Source organism: Lissotriton vulgaris, chromosome 12, assembly GCF_964263255.1.
Source record: "Lissotriton vulgaris chromosome 12, aLisVul1.2, whole genome shotgun sequence".
Taxonomy (NCBI): Eukaryota; Metazoa; Chordata; class Amphibia; order Caudata; family Salamandridae; genus Lissotriton; species Lissotriton vulgaris.
Window position 1 is genome coordinate 235,373,528 of NC_141700.1, and position 14,686 is coordinate 235,388,213.

Sequence of the window (14,686 nt, forward strand, 5' to 3'; positions counted from 1 at the left end):
AAGTGCTGCATACATTACTTCACACATTTCCTCTAAGTTAAGATTGACTGATTTTGTCCTAAACCAGAGGGTTAAGCCTAGATTAATTTGGGGTTTGCTTGTGTTTCATCTTGACAAGAATTGTGGTTGCTGCTAGAGTAGGGGTTCGCCCCCTTTAACCAGTAACACAATTTCCCACAGCTTGTCAGTGAGTGAAAGGGTGTTCATAATAAATGCATATCCAATCATTGACCTCACTGAAGAGCGCACGGAGCAGTGGTCAGTTATTCCAGTCAGTTATTCACATACATGTGCTTCCGTGCACATGTATGTGAAGGAGGTACACAGTTGTCAAAATATTGACAAGGTGAAAGTAAAAGAAAATACAGTGCTTACAAGTGAGTGGGTGCCCTATGTGTTTGTGGGGTGGTGAAGTGAAGTAGATGAAGGAGAGAGTGAAAAGATGGTGCTGAACAGAAAAGAGATGAGGTGAAAGATATACAGATGGACAAGATGTGGTGAGAAAAAGTTGTGCATGTCTAACAATTAGTAAGCATAACAAGAGTGGGGAAAAGAGTTGGCCTATCGGCTAGGGCGGTCGACCTTGAATCTGGGGAACTGGGTTCGAGTCTCTGCAATGTCGTGAACATCCTGTGATCTCTTAATCTCCCGTGCCTAACAAAAATGAATGTGGCCTCATGTAACGGAACTGGTGCTATGTAAAGTGCTCTGATACCTTCGCTTCAATATCGTGCTATATAAAACTCAGTAAAAAATAAAAAAAGGAGGGATTGAGACACTCTCAAGACCACACTTTTCACAGGCCTCAGTAATGTTTAATTCACTGCTTTGAATTTCTTAAGTGAAACATTTTCAATATAAATTATTTGCAAAAAAATATAATGTTGTTACTAATTTATCTTAAACAACTAACAACCTCTGGCAAAGCCAATAGTCCTGGCTGGTTTTAAGTCTTTGTCAGCTGTTGTGTTATATATCTGGAAGAAAAAAAGAAATCTCAAAGAGGAACCAAGATATCAGTCGGGTGGCATATTATAGGCATCATAGAAATGCAAGGCCACATTTATGATGAACTGGCGTAAGGCAATGCCTCCTAAATGAAACAATTCTTCTTGCTGCGCTGCCCCATTCCGATGTAAAAGGGCAGGAATGCATTGCATTAATGAAATATGGTGCATTCCTGACTTTTTTTGCTGCTTAGTGCCAATGTAGGCACCCTTGCACCATGGTGCCAGGGCACCTCTGTTGCAGGCAGGATTGTTTTTCTGCAGGAAGGTGCACCTTCTGGTGCACCAAAAGCAATCCTGAGGGGTGTTTTCCTCTTTCTATGTGTGCTGCAGAATGCATCACACTTGGAAGGAGCAAAAAAACAAGAAATAAAGCAATTTCTCCTTGTTACGCCTGCTGTGGAAAGGCATAAGGTTTTGTCATTGCTTCAGGTTTACGTGATTAGGTAAATCTGGGGCAGAGTCAAAATCCATCAGCGTTGCATGGGAAAACCCACTGCAATGCCCATGGAACGTCTCCTTAACACAGAGTAAGTCAAGGCAGCCACTTGTGCTGCTTTGTGTTACTCCATATTTATGAGACCATGCTAAGCAACTCAGAGTGGCCTTGCGTCAACTCATCGATATGATTGAGTGTCAAAAAAATGACTTTCCGGCAGTGCAAGCCTCTCATAAATAAGCCTCATAGTTTACATGTTTAGGCGACGCCCTTAATTATGTAGGTCACACCCCTTTTAGAGACCCTCACTTTTTTCATCCCTCTTAAAATGTTGCCTTTGAGTGTCTTCCCTGTGTCTTTCTTTCATCTTGAGTTTTGTCAGTGTTTTCCATGTCTCACAAGTTCCTCTCCATGTCTCCCAAGGATCTCCCATGTATGTGACTCCCTATATGCTTGTCTTCTCAGTGTCTTCTTATCATTGTGTCTCTTCCCAGTGCATTTTCATGTTCCTCAAGTGTCTCCTCAGGTCACCCAGGGATCTTCCCGATATGTGTCTTTCTTTATGCCTATCTTCCCTTGTCTCCGACAATTTCCTGGATCTCGAAAGTGCTTTCTCCTTAATGTCATCTTGTTTCTCCCCATTGTCTTCCAATATATGTATCTCCTTATGTGTTGTCTCCCCGTTTTTGTATCTCGCCGGTGTTATCCCACTGGACATCTCTCTATGTCCCATTGTTTTCCCCTCCAAGAGTCTTACTCCCCACAATGTCTACCTGTAGCTCTCCAAGTCTCCCCAGTGTTTCTTGTGTCTCCCTAATGTTTCTCAGGGAAACCTCAATATCCTGATGCCTCCATAGTATATTGTGGTGTCTTTCCCATGTCTTGCCAGCTGTCATGAGTCTCACCCCTGTCATTCCACTGCCACTGCATGCCTCCCCAATGTTATGCCATGCCTCTCCGGTGTTTTGCTACATTTCTCCAGTGTCTGGTACTGTCTCACAGTATCAATACCATGCCCTTCCAATGTCTCCCTCCGGATTTCTTGTGTCACCCATGTGTCACACTATGTCTCCCAGATGCTATTCTGCCTTCTAAGTGCTTTCCTGTATCCCTAAAGTGTCTCCAAATAGTTGTGCCTCCCTGTCTCCATGCCTCCTTTGGCCACCTTTTCTGAGTCTCCATAGATCACCTAGTGCTGGTATCTCCTCATGTCTTGTAATGTTCATGTCTCCCCTATATCTGTGTGTCACCTGTGTCTCCCTAATTTCCGTCTTCCCCCAGTGCTCTATGTATTCATTTGCATGCCCTCCAGTATCTTCCCATGCCCATGTATCCATACTTCTCCTAGTGTCCACACACCCATGTCTTCCTGCATCAACAAAGTTCCTTCCCGTGTCTCGCTGTTTCTGCACGTATATTGTCATATATACTAAAATGGGCAGGTAAAATGCGGCTCTATCTGAATTCTAGATTTAGCTACCAGCCTTTTGTCAGTGCTTGTTTTGTCATGGTTTTTGCAAAACTTTATTGTTGGGGAAAAAATCTTTAAAAATCATTACCTTAAAGCACAAACATTTATTGGGTCTCAAAAAGCACTCTTTGCCTTAGTAGTCCCTGGTAGTGAAGAGAACAATTGTATGCATGGATGTGCTACTTGTGAAAGGCCAGAAAGCCATCACTCACAGTAGAGTTAACCAATAGCTGAAGTGGGATGCTCCAAACTGTATGCTGTAGTGGGTGGAGAAAAAATGTTAATGCAACAATAAAAGACCAGTGGAAGAACAGGGATTGATGAAAGCCCCAATAAATAATTATAATTCTTTTATACATATAAACGTAGTAAAATCAGGTGTTCTTGGTTAATTCCAGACCTATAAAGTGGCACATATTCACTGCAGCACCAGGCCTTCAGTAAATAAAAAAATAGGAATCCTACAAAAAGTATTGAGTCTTACATCCCAAACCTGCAAGTCTATGAAAACAGCACCAGCCTGAACTATCATCAGTGTACAACAAAAGGATGGGGCGAGCCCATATAACCCTCTGGAGTCTGGGCTACAACATAAACATGTCTTAAAATGAAAGCTAGCTCCAGCGGGATAGATAACAAATGAAGTATCTAGAGAAGCCAACTAATTAATATTTGGCCTCAGGCAGAGGTGCTTACCTAAAGTAATCTAATCATTTTTTAACAATCATGTTGAATCTCTTAATTTGAAGAAATTAAAGCATTGCTGTGCAAATGGAAAGGAAACATTGACTCGATAAAAACTTTATTATTCAAAACTTTTAATTACTCAGTTAATAGTTATCCACACTTAGATCATACTGAATCACAGCACATAATTATTAGAACTCAAATATTTGCAACAATTTGGTGAATAGGGTATCCGCAAATGACAGACAATGTACCCTCCTTTGGGCAAATAAAGAAACCGTCTGAGTGATCCAATACTAATACATTATAGACCAACTGTTGTCAAATAAATTGAGTCCATCATTAGCTATATGGTGTAATCGCCGTGTTTTTTTTAATTTTCATTAGGATGCACAGTGTTGGTCCTTAATGATGAAAAGTCGAGGCGTTTCGGCCTACAAATTGGACCTCCTCAGGACAATGCTGGACCGGACTCACCCAATGACAAAGCGCAACAGAACTAAGTGGCTTTTCCGATAAGAAAGCTTACAAGACCACTGTGGGCTCCGAAGGCCCGCGTCCCTCGGCGGTGAGTAAGAAGTCGACACTAACGGAATGGTTCAATGTCGGCTTGCGGTTTGTTTCAAATAAAAGGCTGGTCGCGTGTGCGATCCAGACTCATTCCGCAGTGAGCTATCATCAGTGCCACAGTTCATGGCTCAAGAAACTAAAGCATGGACTATAAAAGCAGTATATCTCCTGCTAGATAGAGGTACACACTAATCTGGAGTCAGGACAGTGACCACAGCTTAGCTGCAAAACAAGAGAAGGACACAAAAAGAAGTGGAACCTAAGAACGCCAGATCTTTGCAACCCAGGCTACAGGAGGTAAATGGAAAGGACGTTTCCCTGCACTGCCCAAGGTACAGAGGTAGCAGTCACAGAAGCAGACGTTCTGAAACAGTCCAGAAGGGAAAAGACTTTCCAAGAAAAAATGAGAGTAATACAATCGTGCGACATCCTCAGGGAAAGAGGGAAGGATGCAGAACAAGCTGTTCGTGTAGTTACAGTGCAATCCAGCTGGCCAGAAAATATAATGTCAGTCATGTCTATCCAGCTCTTACCACGCCCCTATTTAAACTTTTGCGTCAACTCTGAAAACTAGTAGTGTAGTGATACTGCACTTTTTTTCCCATGGTGGTATACATTTTAAGAATTAACCTTTGTCATATCAATAAAGCTCTTTGGAATGTAGTTTTTTCCCACATCCATCAAGGCTACACTCACACCAGTCATTGTCGCATGGTACAGGTTCCCTCCTCAAAAATGGATAGACAATTTGGGGACAAGAACACATCCCGTCTTTAAGAAGGACTACAAAACTTACCAGTCTTGTCGTCGGTGTCCTCAAACTCCACCATAACTGAGTGCCCGTTGTTGGAGATGTGGAGCGAGTTGCATGACTCGTAGGAGACGCTCAGCTCCTTAAGATTGGGGTTATACACTGCTCCGGCGGGGTCTATGTTGATTGGAGATTGTCGCTCTCCCTCTGCGATGGGGAAGGACCTGTGCCACTCTGAAGGCCCTGGGCATGGAGACAAACAAGTAAGGTTTCTTACTTTTCAATGGTGGTACCATCTGGAACATATGCCTTAGTAGGCCTCAGGAAATTTGCATCATTGAAATATGTACAAGACTAAAGTGGTAATAATAGTAGGTGGTCATGCACAACTCAATATAATTTATTTTATTGGCCTGGATAACAGTCTGAGGGGTTACTGCCTGTAATTGTAACCTGTGACTTGTGAATACCTAAATGGAAGCTGGGCCTACTGACTCAGAAGCATAGTTGTAACCTATTTGTTGTATGTATTGTACTTTCATGGTGAGATTCTAGTTGAGAAGCAACAGTATTGAGAATGGAGGAACTAGTTTAGTGCTGAAGCTGTTACAAGATGTGAACAGTTTCATAAACCAGGCAATTGGTTTCACAGCTGCCTTAAATCTGGTAGTGCATCTGTTTTCACTCTTCCTAGTTTGTGTGACCTTGGTGGTAGAACTTGTTTAGAAATAACATGTGTTTAAAGCACCTGCTGCGGACTTCGTTGTGTGTCTGGTAGTTTTCAGGCAGCAATAAAAATGACAAGATAGCTGGGAGTTTTGTCTAGTGGCAGTTTCCACTCATGATAAAGGAATGTTGAGGGTTAATATGCCTGCTTCGAAGCGTGCGTACCACTGAAATCACTGCACTGTATTTCATGTGGATCGCTCAGGAGGTCACTGCTTTTGTCACAGAGATGCCTTTGTTACTTGAAGTCCATAAGTTAAAACCCTAAAATAACACAGTGAGCTATGAACTGCCTTGAAGAGCTGCAGGCAAACTGCATGGAATTGGTTAGAACGTTATGTTTTTCCCTTGGTGTTTCATTATCCAAATGTTGCTAACATGGGTTAGATGGGATAGAAATACACTCTTATTAGTCAAGCAAACCCTAACCACTGTGACTCATTTTAAATCCTGAGTTCGTCCTGCTCCAGACCAAACACTCTTAAAATATTCTGCCTACTGGTATCGGTGACATGTGACTCCACCTTGTAACCCTCATTGGCGTCTGTAACATTTCCTATAGACTGATTTACATATGTAAGATTCACTGTCTCTGCATAATGTGTGTGTGATGTAAAGTGCTCTGACACCCTACACTGGTATGAGCAGCGCTATAAAACAAATGCAATGCATGTGAGAGAGGAGCTATGGAGAGATGAGGGGCACTGGTGGAACGTGGTAGTGACGGAACCCGTGGACAAGGAGGCTTTTTGGGGGGGGGGGGGGGGCAACAAAGATGTTTGCACTGGGCGCCACCAGCGCTAAAGGCGGCCCTGTGTAGAATCGTCCATATTCACTGCAGTGACCTTGAATCCGGGACATCGCTGAATGAGTCACGACCTTCAGAGGAGAGAGGCAAAATAAATCCCTTTAAAATGAAGATTCCTTCCCCCAGGCGCTCGTGCGAACACTGTGTGATCTTGAGCAAACACACCAGGGAGAGAACAAATCCAGAACTGATATCCGATTGGGGAAATGGTTTAGGAAGGGTGGTGAAGCGGTCCGAGAGAGGGGTGGGGGCATTAGGGTGGCAGGAGGGCAAGGCAAATCCCAGCATTGGCAGCATACAGCCAGTATGAATGTGTGCCTCTGGGTGCGGGCGGTGGGCACTAGCATTCTTGTTCTTTTTGGGATGGGAACTTTCTTTTCAAAATGAGGCTTGGACCCAAAGGGAGAGAGAGAAAAGCGAGGATGATAAAAAAAAAAAAACGAAAACAAAGTAAAAAGTCAGGAGTGAAAAAGGGCCTGTGAAAGTGAGATGAAGAGACGTGCACGGTAGTGGGTGAAGAGGAGTGAGGTCGAATAAAATGGATGTATGTCGTTACAACACATGCTTTTTCCACGCATGCCTTTACAACGCAGGTTTTACAATGCAACATGTTACAACGACTTGCGTTGGGGGCGCTGGATAGTGAATAGTTTAATTTACTATTCCAACTCCAGTCCCCGTGGATAGTAGGGAAGATTTTGGATAGTAAATTAAACTATTCTGTATCCTACAGCGTCCTCCAGCACAAGTCGTTGTAACAACTTGCGTTGTAATTCCTGCGTTGTAAAGGTACTGCGTGGAAAAAGTTTCGTTGTAAAGGATTTTTCCCAATAAAATGAATCACCCTTGGTATTCGACACCTGAGGTGGGTGAGCCAACAAGGTAATACAAAGAGCCGAGACAGAGACCAGCCGAGAGACGGCCTTGGCTCTTAGAGCCTGTGCACGAGCTGGGCCCAGAAAACGTTCAATAAACATCAAGTAAAAGATGATAAAGTCTCTTCAAAATTCAAAAAAAGTGCATATCTTTAACAAGCAGAAGCTTTGACATTAATAGGTCACATTATAGCACTGCACTGAGCACTACTTACTAAAAGTGATAGCTTTTACGCATGAACCTTTAATGAACAAATGGCAAGTAAGCTGCCATGTAAACCCTGTACTGGCCACAATTACTACAGAGCAACATTATAGTCTATTATATCAAACATATGTTTTTGTACAACTGGTATTCTGAACTCACATATTTGAAAGTTGTTTCATGCACCATAATGAAGATAAAAGAGTTTTGGTGAAATAAAATAATTGCCTAACATCACACAATTTAAGTGAGGAAGCCACGATTTAGCCACATTTTCTGGCTTCACTTTTTGCAAATCATCCACTAAATTGGTGTCTTTCAAATTCAATGTTAACGCTTTGTTTTTATGTATTTTTCTGACAGTGCAAACTCGATCTGAAGGCACCGGAGCACTTTACATGAGCACCAATTACAATGCACGCCACATTCATTTTTTAGGCTCTGTGAGATTAAGTGATCTGCCCAGAATCACAAGTTGTTGAGCTGACACCGAGTCTCAAACCTGATTCTCGCAGGTCCAAAGACGGCAGGTCTAGCTGTAACACCACATCCTGCGCAGAGGGGAAGGCAGGTAGAAGCCACATGGAAGCTTGGCTCCTTATGGGCTTGAGGTTCCAACAGGACTTTGAGCTGAGCCAGAACCAGACTTCAGGCTTGAGCCTGGCTCGGACTTTCAGTGGCTGGACCACCTCGAGCCGGCATTCGACAGCACTGGCGGTGGACATCAAAGATAAACTTTGGAACCCTCACTTACTATTTGTTTTTACAAATTAGGCGCTGAGGGTACCGTGAGAGAGGCCACAATTTGATGAGAGAACGTGGGAATGAGGGGACAGACTCAGAGGAATAGGGGAAAGTGTGATAATGGAGAGGCAACATCAAGTTATATCAGTTATATATAATGTTTTGTTGAATCATCACCAAAACTCAGAGGCTAAAGTCTATTTATACAGTAAATATCTAAATGATGGACACAGTCGGTTGTTTGATTCCATGGTAAAAAAAATCCTTTGTTGGTTCAACATGATAATTCCTCTTGGGACACAGAACAGCCAATGCGTTTCGGTCCAACAAAGATGGAACTTCCTCAGGGCATTTATATCTCAAATGTGTAATATTAATTTCATTCTGTGAATATGTTGTTTCACCATTGTTAAACATCATGTCTTGTGTAGGCAATTGTAAGTTACATAAAAGCACCCCAGAAACCATGTGAGTCATACTCATTGGTGCTCAAGTTTGTACGAGCTCATGGGTCTGAAAGGGACTCATGTTAACAAACCGGCTAAAGGGAGATTAGAGGAGGAACACACAGTCAGAGGTAGACACAATCTAGTTAAGGTATTGGGAACACGGGCTGGAAGGGGCAGGGGAGGAGTCCAGGAGGCAGAGGAGAGCACCTGGGACAGATGGAGTCCTAGCGAATAATAATAAGGAGGAAGAGGGAATAACTGCAAGGAAAGCTCACACTGAGATGAAATAACGCTATGAAAGGCAGAGCAGGGAAGGGGGATAAGGGCGAGAAAGGCAGACCTGAGAGGGAATCAGGGTGAGGAAGGTAGAGACAGAGAAAATAACGCGAAAAAAGGCAGCGCCTCGAAAGTAATGTTGCTAATGAAGGCACAGGCTGAGAAGGAATACTGGTAAGGAAGTCAGAGAAGGAGTGACGCTACGGGACGCACAACGTGAGAGGGAATAATGGATAGAAAGATAGAGCCGTGGGCAGGAAAGTGGAGCAACTGGGGGACGGAATTAGGACAGCGTCTGGGAACGGCAGTCCGCAATATTCTGAAAGGAATAGGTGAGAGAGGGGAAGGGGGCGATGACGCACTTTTGGAGATGGGGAGTTAAACGTATGTTGTGTTCCCGGTTGAGACCAGGACCCAGCCGTGGCTCAATAAATGAAGCTGAGCATACATCCTCCGACCGTCGCATGTGTCACGTGCACATTTAAAGACTGTTCTCGGCGTTGGCATATTTGTCTCCCTCGGCACCCAGTCATACTTGCCCTCAACACTTACCACCCCCCCCCCCCTCCCGTCTCTGTCACCCTCACCCGACGCCCCCCCCCCCCCCCCCCCCCCCCGGGCGGACTGAGAGCATCCCCGGGCACCCGCTCAAGGGCACGCGGAGTTCCACATTCAAACGCCCTCTGCCTGAACCATCCTCAGTATCCGGGGGGATCCGCGCATCCTGATGCCAGACTCGTGGGCAGATCCACAGCTCACGTGTCTTGGGGCTCATGCGAGGCGGCAGAGACAACACCCCCTTCACTGCACGACATCCCAGGACCCACGAGTCCGGGAGGAGACAGGAGCACGACTGGAAAAGAAGAACGTCTCCCCCTGGCTGAGCATTCAAGGTTCCAGCTTTGCCCACGCTGGACAGCAATGGCCAGCTGTACCCATGGCTCGGTATCAATAGTTCCAATTCTGCCCATGGCCGGGTCGCCACTCTCCCTTCTCTGTCCTTGGTCGGGTAGCCACTCTCCCTTCTCTGTCCTTGGTCGGGCAGCCACTCTCCCTTCTCTGTCCTTGGTCGGGTAGCCACTCTCCCTTCTCTGTCCTTGGTCGGGTAGCCACTCTCCCTTCTCTGTCCTTGGTCGGGCAGCCACTCTCCCTTCTCTGTCCTTGGTCGGGCAGCCACTCTCCCTTCTCTGTCCTTGGCTGGGTAGCCACGGTCCCTGCTCTGCCCATGCCAAGTTAGCCACTCTCCCTTCTCTGTCCTTGGCTGGGTAGCCACGGTCCCGGCTCTGCCCATGCCTGGGTAGCCACTCTCCCTTCTCTGTCCTTGGTCGGGTAGCCACCCTCCCTTCTTTGTCCTTGGTCGGGTAGCCACTCTCCCTTCTCTGTCCTTGGTCGGGTAGCCACTCTTCCTTCTCTGTCCTTGGTCGGGCAGCCACTCTCCCTTCTCTGTCCTTGGCTGTGTAGCCACGGTCCCTGCTCTGCCCATGCCAGGGTAGCCACTCTCCCTTCTCTGTCCTTGGCTGGGTAGCCACGGTCCCGGCTCTGCCCATGCCTGGGTAGCCACTCTCCCTTCTCTGTCCTTAATCGGGTAGCCACCCTCCCTTCTTTGTCCTTGGTCGGGTAGCCACCCTCCCTTCTTTGTCCTTGGTCGGGTAGCCACTCTCCCTTGTGTGTCCTTGGTCGGGTAGCCACTCTCCCTTCTCTGTCCTTGGTCGGGCAGCCACTCTCCCTTCTCTGTCCTTGGTCGGGTAGCCACTCTCCCTTCTCTGTCCTTGGTCAGGTAGCCACGGTCCCTGCTCTGCCCATGCCAGGGTAGCCACTCTCCCTTCTCTGTCCTTGGTCGGGTAGAAACTCTACCTTCTCTGTCCTTGGTCGGGTTGCCACTCTCCCTTCTCTGTCCTTGGTCGGGTAGCCATGGTCCCTGCTCTGCCCATGCCCGGGTAGCCACTCTCCCTTCTCTGTCCTTGGCTAGGTAGCCACTCTCCCTTCCCTGTCCTTGGCTGGGTAGCCACGCTCCCTGCTCTGCCCATGCCCGGGTAGCCACTCTCCCTTCTCTGTCCTTGGTCGGGTAGCCACTCTCCCTTCTCTGTCCTTGGTCGGGTAGCCACTCTCCCTTCTCTGTCCTTGGTCGGGTAGCCACTCTCCCTTCTCTGTCCTTGGTCGGGTAGCCATGGTCCCTGCTCTGCCCATGCCCGGGTAGCCACTCTCCCTTCTCTGCCCTTGGTCGGGTAGCCACCCTCCCTTCTTTGTCCTTGGTCGGGTAGCCACTCTCCCTTCTCTGTCCTTGGCTGGGTAGCCACGCTCCCTGCTCTGCCCATGCCCGGGTAGCCACTCTCCCTTCTCTGTCCTTGGCTGGGTAGCCACGCTCCCTGCTCTGCCCATGCCCGGGTAGCCACTCTCCCTTCTCTGTCCTTGGTCGGGTAGCCACTCTCCCTTCTCTGTCCTTGGTCGGGTTGCCACTCTCCCTTCTCTGTCCTTGGCTGGGTAGCCACTCTCCCTTCTCTGTCCTTGGCTGGGTAGCCACGCTCCCTGCTCTGCCCATGCCCGGGTAGCCACTCTCCCTTCTCTGTCCTTGGTCGGGTTGCCACTCTCCCTTCTCTGTCCTTGGCTGGGTAGCCACTCTCCCTTCTCTGTCCTTGGCTGGGTAGCCACGGTCCCTGCTCTGCTTATGCCCGGGTAGCCACTCTCCCTTCTCTGTCCTTGGCTGGGTAGCCACGCTCCCTGCTCTGCCCATGCCCGGGTAGACACTCTACCTTCTCTGTCCTTGGTCGGGTAGCCACCCTCCCTTCTCTGCCCATGGCCGGGTAGCCACGGCACCTGCTCTGCCCCTGGCCGGGTAGCCACGGCACCTGCTCTGCCCCTGGCCAGGTAGCCTGGGCCCCTGCTCTGCCCTTGGTCGGGTAGCCACCCTCCCCTCTCTGCCCATAGCCGGGTAGCCTGGGCTCCTGCTCTGCCCTTGGTTGGGTAGCCACGGCACCTGCTCTGCCCCTGGCCGGGTAGCCTGGGCCCCTTCTCTGCCCATGGCCGGGTAGCCACGGCACCTGCTCTGTCCTTGGTCAGGTAGCCACGGTCCCTTCTCTGTCCTTGGTCGGGTAGCCACTCTCCCTTCTCTGTCCTTGGTCAGGTAGCCACGGTCCCTGCTCTGCCCATGCCAGGGTAGCCACTCTCCCTTCTCTGTCCTTGGTCGGGTAGAAACTCTACCTTCTCTGTCCTTGGTCGGGTTGCCACTCTCCCTTCTCTGTCCTTGGTCGGGTAGCCATGGTCCCTGCTCTGCCCATGCCCGGGTAACCACTCTCCCTTCTCTGTCCTTGGCTAGGTAGCCACTCTCCCTTCCCTGTCCTTGGCTGGGTAGCCACGCTCCCTGCTCTGCCCATGCCCGGGTAGCCACTCTCCCTTCTCTGTCCTTGGTCGGGTAGCCACCCTCCCTTCTTTGTCCTTGGTCGGGTAGCCACTCTCCCTTCTCTGTCCTTGGCTGGGTAGCCACGCTCCCTGCTCTGCCCATGCCCGGGTAGCCACTCTCCCTTCTCTGTCCTTGGCTGGGTAGCCACGCTCCCTGCTCTGCCCATGCCCGGGTAGCCACTCTCCCTTCTCTGTCCTTGGTCGGGTTGCCACTCTCCCTTCTCTGTCCTTGGCTGGGTAGCCACGCTCCCTGCTCTGCCCATGCCCGGGTAGCCACTCTCCCTTCTCTGTCCTTGGCTGGGTAGCCACGCTCCCTGCTCTGCCCATGCCCGGGTAGCCACTCTCCCTTCTCTGTCCTTGGTCGGGTTGCCACTCTCCCTTCTCTGTCCTTGGCTGGGTAGCCACTCTCCCTTCTCTGTCCTTGGCTGGGTTGCCACTCTCCCTTCTCTGTCCATGCCCGGGTAGCCACTCTCCCTTCTCTGTCCTTGGCTGGGTAGCCACTCTCCCTTCTCTGTCCTTGGTCGGGTAGCCACGGCACCTGCTCTGCCCCTGGCCGGGGTAGCCACTCTCCCTTCTCTGCCCATGGCCGGGTAGCCACGGCACCTGCTCTGCCCCTGGCCGGGTAGCCTGGGCCCCTGCTCTGCCCCTGGCCGGGTAGCCTGGGCACCTGCTCTGCCCCTGGCCGGGTAGCCACGGCCCCTGCTCTGCCCTTGCTGGGGATTCTTTGGCGCAATCCTTCGCCTGTCTGGATTTTCAAAGCCCCAAGTCAGGGTCCGAGCTCTGTATCTTCCTGGTTGTCCACTGTCCCATTTCTGAACATGGCAGGGCATTAACTTTCCCAACTCTATCTATTGATGGATATCCGGGATCCCGGCGCTGTCCGTTGCTGACTGAAGGGGTCCAGCTCTTAGATGTTCGGGATCCCCGCTCAGCTCGTGGTGGGGTCAGGGTTCCACCTCTGCCCACCACTGGCATTTCAGGAACCCTAGCTCCGTCACGGTCTGCGCAGTCACGGTACTCGCTTTGATCTTGGGCAGGTGTTAAGGGTCCGAGCTTTGGCACTGACTCTTTATAAAGTGCCCCAGCTCTGCCCATGCCTCCTTACTGTGGGTGCCAGGCTAGGTATACAAGAGCGGCACGTGGCTGCGTTTTCAAGGGTGCCCCGCCAGTGGTGAAAGGGGTGGGGGGCGGGTTCTCCACCCGTGCAGCAGGGGTGTCCATGCTCTTTGGGTGCTGTGTGGAAGGTAGGATACATTAGGAGGACTGGATACAGACAGAGTTGGATTGACAGGGGTGGGTAGCAACTCTGGGCAGTCGTAGAAATAGTGGTTACTGGTGGGGGTCTGCCATAGGACAGGTGTAGGTCTGAGGGTCGGGTTGGCGAACAACGAGCCCGGGGCAGGTGCCACAGGCAGCGTGGCTGGCAGTGTTGGCACTGGATTTAGTCTGGGGCTGCCATAGCCCCCTGAGGTGCCATGGCGAGGGTGTGTGGCAGCAGCGGGCTCTGACAGAAGGGAGGCTGGCACCGGCGCGGTGTGACAGACATACACATGCAGGAATGCGAGGGCACTGGCGGTGCTGGGGGCAGGGAGAGAGGCTTTCAAGTAGGGGGGGGGGTGCGCAGGGGCTGGGGGAGCAGAGAGCTTGGGCTTCACTTACCGTCATCCTCCCCGTATCCCCAGCCGTGCTTCCCGGTCATGGCAGAGAAGAGACTGCCGAGCCCCCTGCCTCTGTGCCCGGCAACGCGCCTTCCCTCTCACCCTCCCTCTCCGTCGCCTTCTGCTCCACTCTCTTCACTCAACTCTCCTCCCTCACTCCTTCTGCTCTCTTCTTCTCAGTTGCTTTCCTTTTTTCTTTCTCCCCCCTCTTGCTTTGCTCCCTTTAGGTCTGTGCTTCCCTTTTCCTGCTTCACCTTATTTTTCTGTCCCTTTCTATCCTTCCCTTTCCCTTCCCGCTCCCTGACACTCCTTCCCTTTTGCCTCACGTCCTTTCCTCCCCCGCTCTGCCTCTCTGCCTGGGCAGCTGCTCCTGAATCCGCTGTACCTGCTGCCTTTATACTGCCACCGCTGAAGGACGGGTCCTGGGACCGGCCCCTTAAAGGGATCCCCTGCAGAGAGAGGTGCGCTGTCACCAGAGGAGGGCGCGATGCTCTCCGCAGGAGGGGGCGGGTCTTAACCTTGGTCCTTCTTCACACGGGACAGGTGCTCGGGACAGGCGCGAGCTTGTTCATTCAGACCCAGGAGTGAAAGCAGAACTCCCAGGTCGTCGCTGTCCGTGGTGTG

General features: G+C 49.9%; 1 protein-coding gene across 1 annotated transcript in view; it reads right to left on the reverse strand.

Moving 5' to 3' along the window:
- CA7 (carbonic anhydrase 7) overlaps positions 1 to 14,433 on the reverse strand; it is a 171,918-nt gene extending 157,485 nt beyond the window's left edge. The window contains exons 1-2 of the mRNA XM_086947731.1: positions 14,064 to 14,433; positions 4,971 to 5,168 (exon numbers count right to left, since the gene is read on the reverse strand). Coding sequence (XP_086803857.1) covers positions 4,971 to 5,168; positions 14,064 to 14,103 — 238 coding nt within the window. The 5' untranslated portion in view covers positions 14,104 to 14,433. The remainder of the gene's footprint in view (positions 1 to 4,970; positions 5,169 to 14,063) is intronic.
- Between the last annotated feature and the right edge of the window lie 253 nt (positions 14,434 to 14,686).